At 42.3% G+C, this 13,710-nt stretch overlaps 1 protein-coding gene across 1 annotated transcript in view; it reads left to right on the top strand.

The window, feature by feature from the left end:
• Nucleotides 1-13,710, top strand: part of PCNX2 (pecanex 2) — a 278,237-nt gene that overhangs the window by 127,856 nt on the left and 136,671 nt on the right. The window contains exon 19 of the mRNA XM_089897420.1: nt 382-532. Within this exon, the coding sequence (XP_089753546.1) occupies nt 382-532 (151 nt within the window). The remainder of the gene's footprint in view (nt 1-381; nt 533-13,710) is intronic.

The following is a 13,710-nucleotide window of genomic DNA, read 5'->3' as shown; positions in this document are numbered from 1 at the left end:
TAGAGTGCTCCAGATGGGACTTCTGGCTGAAGGTGCTTGCAGACAGTTGCTGTCTCACTTTCCTTTCAATGAGGAAAAGTCTGTTAGCTAAATCTGTTATTCTCCATCCCTTCTCTATAAAAAAAAAAAACAAAAAAAAAGAAAACGTTTTCTCATGGGCAGAATGTCTCAGCCTCTTCTCCACCCTGTCTCAGTGGTTCTCAACACAGAGATCAACTTCATGCGATACGGGAGAAATTTTCAGAGGCCTGAAGCAAGAACCCGGTTTGGCTGTGTATGCCTTAGGAGGGGCAGGGAGGGAGGACAGTGTTCCGTGTTCTTTGCGGGCACCCCTCCCCGTCCTTCAGGCTGCACACTGACGCTTACCCTCTTCTGTCGCAGCCGTTTCTCAGCATCGTGCTGTTTGTCCTGGCCGGCGCTGTGGGGTTTGTAACCCACTACCTGCTCCCACAGCTCCGCAAGCATCACCCGTGGATGTGGATTTCACACCCCATCCTTAAAAACAAAGAGTATCAGCAACAGGAAGTGAGAGGTTAGTAAAATATCTCTCATACAAATGTGATGTAAGCGGGTGGCATCCTTTACAGGGAGGGTGTGCACAGCGGTGTGAATGCACTTCATGCCAAGGGTACACGGAACTGTACCCTTAAACATGGTGACAACGGTACATGTTACATTGTGTATGTTTCACCACAATAAAAAAAGGAGAGTGTGTGTACCTTGGAGTGTACATATTGTTCCCAGAACAAGAAAGTTGAAGTGGGGTGAATTAGAAGTATATTTTCTAAAAATGATTGGTTATTATTATTGAGGAAAACTTAATTTATGTCACTCAGACTGTAACCGAAAGTGGGGCCTGGCTGCTCGCTGCTCAAAAGCCAATAAAGAGGCCAGGCTGGTGGAAAGGAAAGTTTGCTTTATTTTGGATGCGGGGGTGGATGCCCGTCCAAAGGCCAGCTCCCCTGCACTGACAACCAGTGGTCAGGAGCTTCTATAGATGGAGGGAGGGGGCTTCGTGCAGAAATAGCACAGTCAGCTCTGGCCGTCATCTTGAAATTGGTCATCGGTGGTCTGACCAGCGTCATCTTGATTGTTTCAGGTGCAGTTAGTCTGCAGTTCCAGGGTCGGTTTGTTTCTATTTCTTTGAGGCCAGCTCTTGAAATTGTGGCTGCTTATGTCATGGCATCTTGTAGTTAACTTCTTCCACCTGGTGAGGGTTTCAGTATCTACAAGACAGCTCACAGGATATGGCTCAGAGTATGATCTTTAGCCCTTGAGGAGGGACTAAAGGTCCTTAACTTTGCTTAATGACTGAACTATTATTACTTAGTCTCGTTTTCCTTTGCTTCTGCATTTTCTCACTTCTCTGATTAAACTTATTTGTTGGCTAAGTTTTTCCACAGACAGAAGGCAGGCAGAGGACATGGGCTGGGGGAGGAAAGACCGTAGGGTCCTGCTCCATTTCAAGACTTGAAGTTTATATTGTTCCAGCTTCAGCTGACTGGGGACCAAGAATAGCATCACTTGACCGCCCTTTCACCCTCCACAAAACCAGGGCAGGGATGTAGCAGAGACTGACCTTGGAATTTTGCTCACTGAACCCTTGAATTTTGTTGAACTTGCTTTGTTCACGTAGAACTAGACCCACACACAGACCTGTACTTGATTGACTTAGCAGTTCCCTGGGCTGAGTCAGGCCACCGTCAAGTAGTAGCCTGGTAACCCCGACAGTGTTTGAGCTTCTAAATAAAAAAACTCAGGAATTTCTCTTGCTAGGTCTCCCCAGCCTCTGTGATTGAACAGATGACGGAAGGATTGATTTATCGCCATTTTCAGGCGCATCAGTCACAGTTGATGGCTATAGTTGATAACTAGCTCATGTTAAACGAGGTGTCATCTCTGCCTCCAGGAATGAGGGGATGTGAGTAGCACCACGGTTTGCTGACTCACGGGAATGTACTGGGCTCCGCCAGGTTTGTCATCAGTAACTTCAGTGGACTAGTGTGACCAAAGTAAAAGGGCAGAGGGGAATTAATTAAAAACAAAACAAAACAAAGAAACAAAAGAGTCACTTGTGATGCTGTCAGAAATAGAGAGGGCTTCTTCAAGGAACATGTCTGGGTGGCTACCAGGAGCTGCCTTAATTTGAAACAGCCAAATCAGTAAAGTGGGGTTTTGCTTAGAGGACAGACATGGCCTGATGGACCTGCTGCCAGCATAGGATTTAGAAGGTGGTGGAGGGCAGCTGAGATTGCTCTACCCTCAGAGGCTTGCTTTTCCCACTTACGACACCAGGTGCTTGCCAAAGATCAAGCTGCATAATATGGTTCTTTTTTTAAAATTTTCCTGTTTTTAATTTTTTTTTTTAAACAGAGAACAGGAGTATTTATTTATTTTTAAATTTATTTATTTATTTTTTGCTGTGTTGGGTCTTCGTTTCTGTGCGAGGGCTTTCTCTAGTTGTGGCAAGCGGGGGCCCCTCTTCATCGTGGTGCGTGGGCCTCTCACTATGGTGGCCTCTCTTGTGGAGCACAGGCTCCAGACGCGCAGGCTCAGTAGTTGTGGCTCATGGGCCCAGTTGCTCTGCGGCATGTGGGATCTTCCCAGACCAGGGCTCGAACCCATGTCCCTTGCATTGGCAGGCAGATTCTCAACCACTGCGCCACCAGGGAAGCCCCCATGATATGGTTTGTAAATGCTGTGTTAATGTTGGGTGCCACTTAAATGCAAATTATTATCAGTATTATAAAAACGGAAGGAAGATAGAGCAGGCGCAGTTGATATTAGTCAGTTCATTTTTCAGCCCACTTAAAGGGAAAGATCCATTCTTGTGGGTCAGTAGAGCAACCTGAAGAAAAGACCAGTTTCTGTAGAACTTCTGCAATGTTGGGGTCACATTTCCCTTTCATTGTCTTAACATTTAGAAAGGCTAAGTTGCAGTGAAGTTAGTGGAGTATTGTTTTGGCATCATTGGTAAGCAGTTGATGGGGATTTGAGGTAAGATGCTGACTCAGGAAACGGCATATCTGTATCTATAGCATCTGTATCTGTGCCTAGATATTTAAGTGCCTTGGGGTGAGAACAGGCAAGTTGTCAAATTAAGAGAAAGGAAGATAAGACAGATCAGGCGTGGGCTCTCCTTATGGTGGCAATTCAGAGTGTGGAATTCAACACTGAAAGATAAGAGTGGGCAGTTGGGATTTGTGTGTGTGTCTGAGCGCGATTGTTTTTTTTTTCCCTGAATCTAACAGTACCCAGTCTAGATTAGAATCATTTAGATATTGAAATTCTGAATGACCTTTCAGTACAAGATTCAAGAACAAGAAAGGAGAGTGTGTTTGTATGTTGACTTCCCCTCTTGGAGGAGCTAGTGAGAGGGCAGCTCTGGGCCTCTGTCCTGTAGGGTGGGCGGGAGACGTTCACCCCTGGTACCACAGGCTCCAGCAGAGGCTTGGTGGGTGTTTCTTACTCGCCTACATTAGCTGTTTATAAGCTACCTGAAATCTAGCCAAGGGTAATAGATTTGACAAATTAGGCCCGTAATGAAAAACAGATTGCATTTCAAAATTATGTGTGTTGGAAGGAAAATCCAGATACTTACAATGTGTGTGTCGGCATGAACTTGTTGATGACCCCTTACCCATTTTGGTATCATCCACAGCCTATGTTTCCTTTCCTCCTCTTCCTGCCCCCACCTTTCTGCCTTCTTAGCTCTTTCACTCTTTCTGTCTTCTCCTAGCAAGAAAACATGCACAGGAAATTCAAGCCGATCATATACCTTTAATGTGAACATATGCCAAATCTTCTTTCTCATATGATCACACAATATTTTGGAAAAGAAGAGCAGAGCAGGGCTGGCAGGTCTGTGGATGCCACTGTGAGCCCTGGGCCAGAGGCAGACATCGCTACCAATTGGAATTGGTGTATAAGATGAGGCATGTGTGCTGTGTCTCTGTCTCAGAGTTCATAGAATCCTATCCCACCACTTTACCTAGGAGGAAACTGACGCCCAGAGACATCAAGGGATGTTAACTAGGGTTCCACTAAGTTGGTGGCCAATGAGCGACCAGAACCCAGGTGACCTCACTCCCTCCGGTAGGATGCTCGTCCTCCCCACGCGCTGCTCTCAGTGCAGTGGGAAGATCGCGTGCAACTTGCACGTGGCCCTCAGACTGCTCTTGCCATCGTTACCCCAAAGAACCACATCACTGCACTGGGTCCCGTAGAGTTAAACACGCCATAGTCCAGTGCTAACGCTACAAAGCTTTAATCCCTGGTTTGAAACAGACTCGCCACCATAAATTCTGAACATTCCTGTGGTTTCTCAAACACACCACATTCTCCCACTACCTTCTCTTTGCTGTCCCCTATGCCTGGGATGCTTTTCTTAAGTTTCCCTAGACTCAGGCCAGGCAACTCATTTTTCAGGTCTCTGTTCAAAAATCAATCCCCCCACGAGGTCCATCCCTGACCACCTAGACCAGAGTAACTTCCCAGCTGCTCCCCTGAGCCTCCTTTTGCAGCATATTCTCTACAGTGACTCTGAGCAATACACCTGCTTGCTCACGCTGGACCCCCAGTGTTTTGTACTTAACTTAAATCTCATCAGCCCTACATTTGAGAGAACAGACTTTAAACTTGGGGCGTATACTTTCTTTCAGTTTACTTCCCTGTCTGCATGCCTCTGAAATACAATTTTACTTGATATGTAAAATTACTTGGAGATACAAAATTAATTTTGATATAAAATTCAGACTATGATAAAATGGAACTGTGTTGCAACTTGAAAGACTGTAAATGGAAATATCTTTTTGAGCCAGTTCATTTCTTTACTTTTGAGACTAATTTAAGTAAACTGTACCCCATCTTAGCCCCAGCAAGGTGTTTCATCAATATTTAAGCTGAAAGAATAAAATTGTAGGAATCATAGTACGGCTCAGCAGTCAAATGAACCATGGTGGTGATGTGGGTGTAACTGAGTGATACTAATGGGTATGCGTGAAGTTGCTTTTTTCATTGCTCTATTCCCCACCAATCTAAGCAAATCGTGCTGAAAATAGCAGAGTAGACTCCACTACAAATGGCACCATATTAGTCAAGGAGGCAACTTTTGAGACTCACTGTTTAAGGAGCACTGGGTTTTTAGAAAATAAAGCAAATCTGTTATCCTGAATTACGATGATGATTCTAGAAAAATGACTTCATTTATTGGCGCCTGTTGTAAAAGAATAAGAAGTTGGGTCTGTTTGAAAATTTTTTTTTTCTAAGAACTTTCCAAAGGCATTATGTTATTTCGAAAGGGAATAATGGAGTTGGGTCCCATTTTCACATAGTCCCCCAGGAAGTAATTTCTGTAATATTATCATTCTTGGCTCCTGAGAATTTAAGAAAAGTTGAAATGATCTGATTCGATGGCCATACTCTTACCATAAAAGTGGGTCTAAATGGGGTTAAAAGAGATTGAGATATAGAATAAGTTCATTATTGGCATTCACTGGTTTACTTATTTATTCACTCAGAAAATGCTTGTGAAGGTACTATTCATTGAGAAGATAATTACACAAAGGAACTTATTTACAAGATAGAAACAGACTCACAGACTTAGTAAACAAACTTAGGGTTACCAAAGGGGAAAGGTGTAGGGGGGAGGGATAAATTAGGAGTTTGGGATTAACATATACACACTACTATATATAAATAGATAATCAACAAGGACCTACTGTATAGCACAGGGAACACTACTCAATATTCTGTAACAGCTACATGGGAAAAGAATCTGAAAAAGAATAGATATATGTATATGTATAACTGAATCACTTTACTGTACACTTGAAACTAACACAGCATTGTAAATCAACTCTACTCCAATATAAAGTAAAAATATAAAAAAAGAAAGAAAATAATTATTGAGTTCCTACATGATGCCAAACCAGTGATCCAGTGAGATAGGTTGACTAAGATGTGGTTTCTGTCACCAGAGAGTTTCCGACCTAGTGAACAAAGCTAGGGCTGTGCTCGAAAAGAAGCCCCATGATTGATACACACAGAGCGATGAAGGGTCAGCACTGCGCCCAGCCATGCAGCAAATACAAAGAAGTAGAAGGCCCAGTGAAGAGGTTACAGTTAACTTCATGTTCATTGGTCAAGCTTTTCCAACTGGTTGGTTGTGCACATAAAATGGAAGTAAATGAGATTTTATAACTAAATGTTGAATTAGTGTCTGCTGCGTAGTAGCTGTTTAATAATATTGATTGAATGAATGAATGAATGATTAGTGCCTTGTAAATTTCCTGAAGAAAGAGTTCCCTGTAGACAGGAAAAGCCTTGAGGTAAAGGCTTGTTTGAAGGACTCCAGTCTATGTGTATGATAAGATACATACACAGAGTCTCATCCCTCTGCAAAAAACGGTTGCTGAAAAAGCTTAAGCTATAATTTTTGGACACATTAGAATAAGTGGATAAAGATGATAGAAATTACTGAACGTATCAACTGAAAAATCTCATTTAAACTGTAATTTAACCGTATTCACTGTTATAAAAGTAATTCACAAATGAGTCCTGAATTTGTTATTCTTAAATGAAATTTACTTTGCATTTTGGCAAATCTTGCCTGTTGATTTGCAGATAGACTGGTTTCCGCATGGGAAAGACATGATTCTGACAGATATTGCTTTTTCTAATGTGTTTTACATTTATATCAAAGTAATACATAGTGTTAAGAACCAAAGAGAACAAGTTGTAATGAAAAGCAGCAGACCCTCGTTAACTTTTTCCCGTCTGATTCTCCCTCTCCAGGAAAAATTACTTTCTACTTTAGGTATTTCTTCTGGTATTTACCATAATTCTTCTAAATAATGTGCCTATTCTTCTATTTCTTGATATTTCAAATTTTCATGTCCACTGGCTTCCTGTTATGAGTAATAAAGATTTATGTCGCTTACCTTCCCTCATACATTACATTTTCCCCTTCTCCTCCCTCCCAATATAACTTCTGTTGAACACATACTCCGTTTTTTCCTATTCATTTATGTGTATGTCCTATAGAAAGAATGTCGTACAGAAAGTCTAACTGTTGTTCACGTCTAGTCCAGTAGTGTGCCGTGATTGCGTTTCCTTTCTTGTTCAGATTTCTGTTTTTGCATCTGCTAGCCTTTCCAATAACTATGTAAAATACCTCTCAGTTCAATTTTCCACCCAGGCAGACTTGTCAGATACTATATCTTGTTCCATCCCTTCCCCAGCTCCCTCTGGAACCTGCTCCAATTGTTCTTTGTTTATTCCCTCTTCTTGAATGAAGCATATTCTCCAGTCACTGCAGGGAAAGGGTGAGTGGGAAGGAAACGTTTTGAGACTTCACGTATCTCAGAGTGTTTTTGTTCTACTTCGCACTTAATGGAGAGTTTGCAGTGTGTAGCTTGTCAGGGTGTCAACAGTTCTTTCAGAATTCTAAACTAACGTCCCATTGTTTTCTAGCTCTCACTGCTGCTGGTGAAAAGTCTGATGTCTCCACAGCTCGTGGTCCTTTATATGGGACCAGATGTTCCCCTGAAGGAAGCTTTTGGAAAGTTCAGGAGGGAATTCAAGTGTCATGGCCCAGAGAACAGGCTCTGGAACAAAGCAGGGCTAGCTTTGTTTCCAAAGAGACGCAGGGCTAGCGTCTCTGTCCCACGCTAGTTGTGCTTAACTATTGTGATTCATCTATAACTGGGGGTTCCTACCACACAGATTTGTTGCGGAATGAAATTAATCAAGATCATACATGTAGAGCATTTGGCAGAGTCCTCGGCAGGCAGAGTATACTCTGTAAGCACATCCTGTTCCTTCTCTTCCCCGGGATTCTGAAGTTCAATCACTTTGCACCTCCCTTTGTGTCTTGTTTCACCCATTGTGCTAGGCAGTAGGTGGCCCTTTATACTCTGGATGGACGTGTTTTGAAACTTTTGTTGGCAGGTGATAGGACTCCCTGAATGACTTAGTTCACAGAATTTCCATGGAGATGAACCCCAACCTGATGATGCGTGTAAAAATCCTTTGAAATGTATATAGCACTAGGGAAAAGAATGCAGCATAACAGGCATTGTCTGAATTTAGAAGCTAATGGCTGTGCTGGGGTCTTTGGGAAGGTCTCATTTGTGTGTGTGATGAGGAGATGCCATAGTTCTGGGAAGAAGGATGTATTCCTTACTCCTTTTGTCTCCCCACATAAAAAGATGCTAGCATCAGGACATAGTTAGAGACCTAGAAAACCCTCCAACGCCTCTTTATTTCAATGTGACTCAAACCGTTTGAAGCATGAACTGAACCAGTGCTAGCTGAGTAACAGTCTCATTTGCTACGATGCTTCTATAGGAGAGAGTGTTCCAAATGCCGAAGAAGTGGCTTAGAGCTGATGTGTCAGAAAATAGCCTGCCAGTTGGCAGGCTGCCTTATTTATTCGCACTGTTATTATTTTCATGTGCCTTCTCGTCCTCTCCTTTTCTTTCCCTGCCTGCCAGCCTCTGCCCTCCTACTCCACTGGGGAACTTATCTTTCTGTGTCACAGTCTCCACAAACCTGGAGGGGGCTGCAGGGGACCGGCAGTGAAACCAGGCTTACACGGCAGCGGGAAAACAGAGAAGTAGAATCCAGCGTCCTCTGCCTGAAGGGGAGTGGGGCCGGGGGAGGCCTGGAGAAGCACAGGCCAACCTCGGGCAGTATTAAGGGGGAAAGGGTTTGGGGACAGGGCTCAGAGGTCAGGGGCCAACCTCACACTGCAGCTCTCTCTCCAGCAAGCCACGGGGTTTTTACCAGCTGCCCACTGGGGTTCTCCTAGACTGCTGATAAATCTAAAACAACGCAGAAATAAAATAATTGCAGAAGGAGAAAAAAACTAACACTGAAAATCAGGAAGTCTTCATACGCAAGACGTGACGTATGCAGGACGGCACCGCAGCAGCTTTGGGCTCCGTGGGCCCAGCACTTATGGGAAGGGCTGAACGAAGGAGGCCGTTTGGAGGAACAATGCCGGTTCCCAGGTACAGTAGGTGAGGCCCCTGTGATGAGGCCTGACTCAGTCTCCCTGACCTGCATCTGTTGGGATCTTATCTGAAATAACTTAACCCTCATGGTACTTTATGATAGGATAATATACATAGATGCCAGTGGAGAAGTGGAAATGGTGTTTTTAAGTAATCTTGTCATGTAAATAACATACAAATCACACTTTACTTGGGGGAGGAATTCTGATTTTGTAAATTTGCCATTCATCAAGCCCCTGCTCTGTACTAGGCTCTGTGCTGGGTGTTGAGGATACAAAAATGAGTAAGAGGAGAATCCTTGCTCTTGGCAAGATGGTTGTTCTCACAAGAAGTGTCTTCCTTCATGTGCCCATGGTGAAAACATCTGAAAGTTTCTCTTAACCCTTTTCTTGTGAACATTTTGACCTAACCATCTTCATGTGAAAAATTGATAAATGATTTCACTAGTATTTTTAGTTTTAAAAACTATGGTTTGATATTAGTAGAGGACCATTCTACCAAGAAGAGAGAGTACATTATTGCCTGAGTCGCCTAAGAATTTCTCCATCCCTTTGAGGAGATGTGAAGAACACATTTTTACTCTCCACGGAATTAATGAAAACAATCAGTGAGATGAGGTATCACCTCACACCAGTCAGAATGGCCATCATCAAAAAATCTACAAACAATAAATGCTGGAGAGGGTGTGGAGAAAAGGGAACCCTCTTGCACTGTTGGTGGGAATGTAAATTGATACAGCCACTATGGAAAACAAAATGGAGGTTCCTTAAAAACCTAAAAATAGAACTGCCATATGACCCAGCAATCCCACTACTGGGCATGTATCCTGAGAAAACCATAATTCAAAAAGAGTCATGTACCACAACGTTCACTGCAGCTCTATTTACAATAGCCAGGACATGGAAGCAACCTAAGTGTCCATCAACAGATGAATGGATAAAGAAGATGTGACACATATATACAATGGAATATTACTCAGCCATAAAAAGAAATGAAATTGAGTTATTTGTAGTGAGGTGGATGGACCTAGAGTCTGTCATACAGAGTGAAGTATGTCAGAAAGAGAAAAACAAATACCGTATGCTAACACATATATATGGAATCTTAAAAAAAAAATTGTTCTGAAGAACCTAGGGGCAGGACAGGAATAAAGACACAGACATAGAGAATGGACTTGAGGGCACAGGGAAGAGGAAGGGCAAGCTAGGACGAAGTAAGAGAGTGGCATGGACATATATACACTACCAAGTGTAAAATGGATAGCTAGTGGGAAGCAGCCGCATAGCACAGGGAGATCAGCTCAGTGCTTTGTGACCACCTAGAGGGGTGGGATAGGGAGGGTGGGAGGGAGGGAGATGCAAGAGGGAGGAGATATGGGGATATATGTATATGTATAGCTGATTCACTTTGTTATAAAGCAGAAACTAGCACAACATTGTAAAGAAATTATACTCCAATAAACATGTTAAAAAAATCAGTGGGATAGTTTTGGGGAAATGAGCTAAACATTTTAAAAAATTGACTTAGACTTTGTATCACATGAAAATCCAGATGGATTAAAGATGTAAATTGTTTTAAAGGAAAAAGAAGAAAGAAAGAACCAGAATAGCACTGCAAGAAAATATAGGTCAAGTTATGTAATCTCGGTTAGGGGAAGAGAAAAAGAATTTTTTAAGCATGATCCCAAAGTCAAAAACCACTAAAGAAACAACCAAAAAATTTTATTCCTTGAAAAATATGAACTTTAATATTCTGATTCCTGAATGTTCCCACCTTGTCTTTCTCTGAGAGGTTTACCATAATGTTGAACCTGATAATAGTTATTAAGTCATTCAGAAGTATTTATGGAACGTATCACATGCCAGGGACCATGCAGTATGCTGGGGAAGCACTGGGGAGCAAGGCCAGCATGACCTCACCCCAGGGGCAAACCAACTGAGAAAGTGAGAGCACTTTGGCTAGAGGAGATCCCGAACTCCTACAAGGCAGGCAGTACCCCACCATGGAAGCCCCAGCTTCTCAAACTTTGTTGTATTAGGTGTCTGCTTTAGTTAATTATGTTAATGATCAGCCAATGGTCAGTGATGTCACCTGAATCTACTGAGTGGCTTCTATGGACAGAGTATAGTGCTAAATACCGAATATAATGGGGAAAGACAGCCCTGGACCCCTGGCTTTGGTAGAGAGATGAAAATTCATCACACAGATTAATATATTCATAAAGTGTTTGACGTCCAATGAAGGAAAAGTATAGGGGGCTAGGAGAGAGTTATAAAGTGATCCTTATTTAGATTTGAGGGAAAAAGAAAGGCTTCTATGAGGAAGTGACAACTAATTGAGGCCTGAAAGATAAAGAGGGGGTTTGCCTTCAGAGTGGGAGAGAAGAAGCCACAGGCTCACCCTGAATTGGCTTTTTTGGGAATGGGAAGGTCGTGAGGACCTTGGGTTTATCTTAAGCAGAATTATCGGCTTTGAGTGGTGGGGTGGTGTGATTTGCTTTACATTTAAGAATGATGACTCAATTCACGCTACTGGTTTGGGAAGTGAAGTTTGTTTTTTAAGAAAATAAACCATGACATGTGTACATGTTTGTGCTAAGGACTTTGCAACCTGAGATTTTGCCCAGGAAGAAAGATGAGAGTGAGAAATGCTCATAGGAAAAGCCGTTGCCTATAATGAGAGGGCACAATCACCGTGGACGTGGTAATTCCATTTTGCAGGGTCTCTTTGCCTTAGCTGCCTCAGGGTGACTGGGCCAGCTGAATCGAGATGAGCCCCTATTGAAATGCTTATAAACAGTCTGGCCCCTGCGAAGCAGGAAGCCTCATGTCTTCGAAGCTTAAGTCAGTCGTAATTCAAGATTTGAATTGGAGCAAATTATCTTCCTAAAGGTAGAAGCATCCCGAGGATTTTTGATTAACTTTTAATTATTGAGAGGGTCTTGTCTTAGCAACGTAAGCATCTAAATAAAACACAACCTGAAAAGCCTTTGAGAAAATTTAAAGCATTCAGTAGTGATAAATCATATGTAAACTCGTAAACAGCAGGGTTGGTTTGCATTCTTTTTCTCAAGGGCCTAATATTCCAGGGACAAGAGAAATAATAATGCTAAAGAAATGTCTTTTTATGGTCTATTTGCATATACGGGACATTACAGAAAGGCAGTTATAAACTGTCGTTGCAAAGATTTTCTTTTTAAATTGACTTTGTATGAATACTGTGACAATTTGGAGACTTAAGAAACATATTTATCACGTTACTGCCTTTGTAAGCTTTTCGTTTTATTAGCTTTCCACGGCCACCCCCATAGGGAAAGATTAAGTTTAGTCTTTTAGAATTCAGGATTCTGGATGGCACTTCCGTTTTAGCTTCCTGCTACATTATTATTCAAATATAAACATCCAGTACATTTACCATTACACGTTTTCTACAGTCTAGAGATTGTAGCATTTCTTTGGAATAAGTGACTGAACTTAGAAGGATTCTAGAGATATATAAGTATGAACATGAAATTGATTTTCTTTCAATGTGCAAGAGTAGCAGAACTTGAAGTCGGGAGTGTGGAGTTGGTGACCTCCGGGATTTTCTCTCTACTGTGTCCTTCCTAAATATTGATTTTTAACTCCCTTTCCACATCCTTTTCCATTCCCACTTTGACTAGATGTTGTACTGAACACCAGCCAGGGAAACTGTGCCTTGGGGTGAATCTTTACCTAAAATGTTTTTCCTTTAACATACAGTATGTATACTGGTGCTTGCTGGTGTTTGCAGACAGTGTAAAATGTATTCACAGCCCCTGCATCTAGAGATTCAGAATTAATCAGTGGGAGGCGTGTGGAGCTTCTGTGTCACATTGAGATGTCAGCTGTTGTCACTTCCATTTCCCTGGCAGCACCTCAGGTAGTAAGCTAGAGCTGGATTATGCAGTGCAACCAGTCTTTTTGTGTGTGTGTGTGTATGACTCTAGGGTTGCTATTAAGTAGTAAAGGTTTTTGCGACTTATGAAAGAATTGATTTCCAGTTCTCCTGAAGTCCTTTTTGTCCTTCCACACTCCGACAGAGAGCTCCTTTGTAGCTATCATGTTGTTTGCTTCTAACTAGAGAACCGGTTATTAAAGATCTAGGGCCTTACCTGTCCATATGTGTTATTTCAGCCATACTGAACACAAGTCCTACAAACTCGCTGTTCCAAAGGCTGGCAGCAGACTACTGCTTACAATCCAAGACTAAACATCTTATTGACATGCCTTACAGTTGTGTCTATGACACAGTGTCACACATGCACACAGAGGGTTAACATCTCACTGAATAAGTACTTTCGCTCTCCAGTATTTGGAAAGACATGGATGATGAATTCAGAGCTTATTAGTGATTTCTGTGTTATTTGATGTTCCTTGCTTTGTGTGTTTCTGGAATGGATAAACTGAAATTCTATGGCAAACCCATATTTGTTATCGCTGTCTGCAGTACATCCTTGTGCACTGCAGTGGGAGCGACTGCCTGCACTCCATCAGCGTTATCCCCACTTACCGGGAAGTATCGTCTGCTGAAATTAAATGTGACAAAAGCATTTGAAGGTCTGGATTGCCCCCCCCCCACCCAGATGGCACCCAGGTCATCCTTCGGTGATGAGCCCCTGAAATGTTTCTTTTAATTCAGATGTTTTCCTAACAGTCCTGCAGGATGAGGTTAG

The sequence above is a fragment of the Delphinapterus leucas genome, chromosome 16 (genome assembly GCF_059928025.1).
Source record: "Delphinapterus leucas isolate spDelLeu-1000000601 "Yukka" chromosome 16, BTC_Dleu_Yukka2, whole genome shotgun sequence".
NCBI lineage: Eukaryota > Metazoa > Chordata > Mammalia > Artiodactyla > Monodontidae > Delphinapterus > Delphinapterus leucas.
The sequence above is the reverse complement of the archived record's forward strand: the minus strand, read 5'-3'. Positions and strand labels throughout refer to the sequence as shown.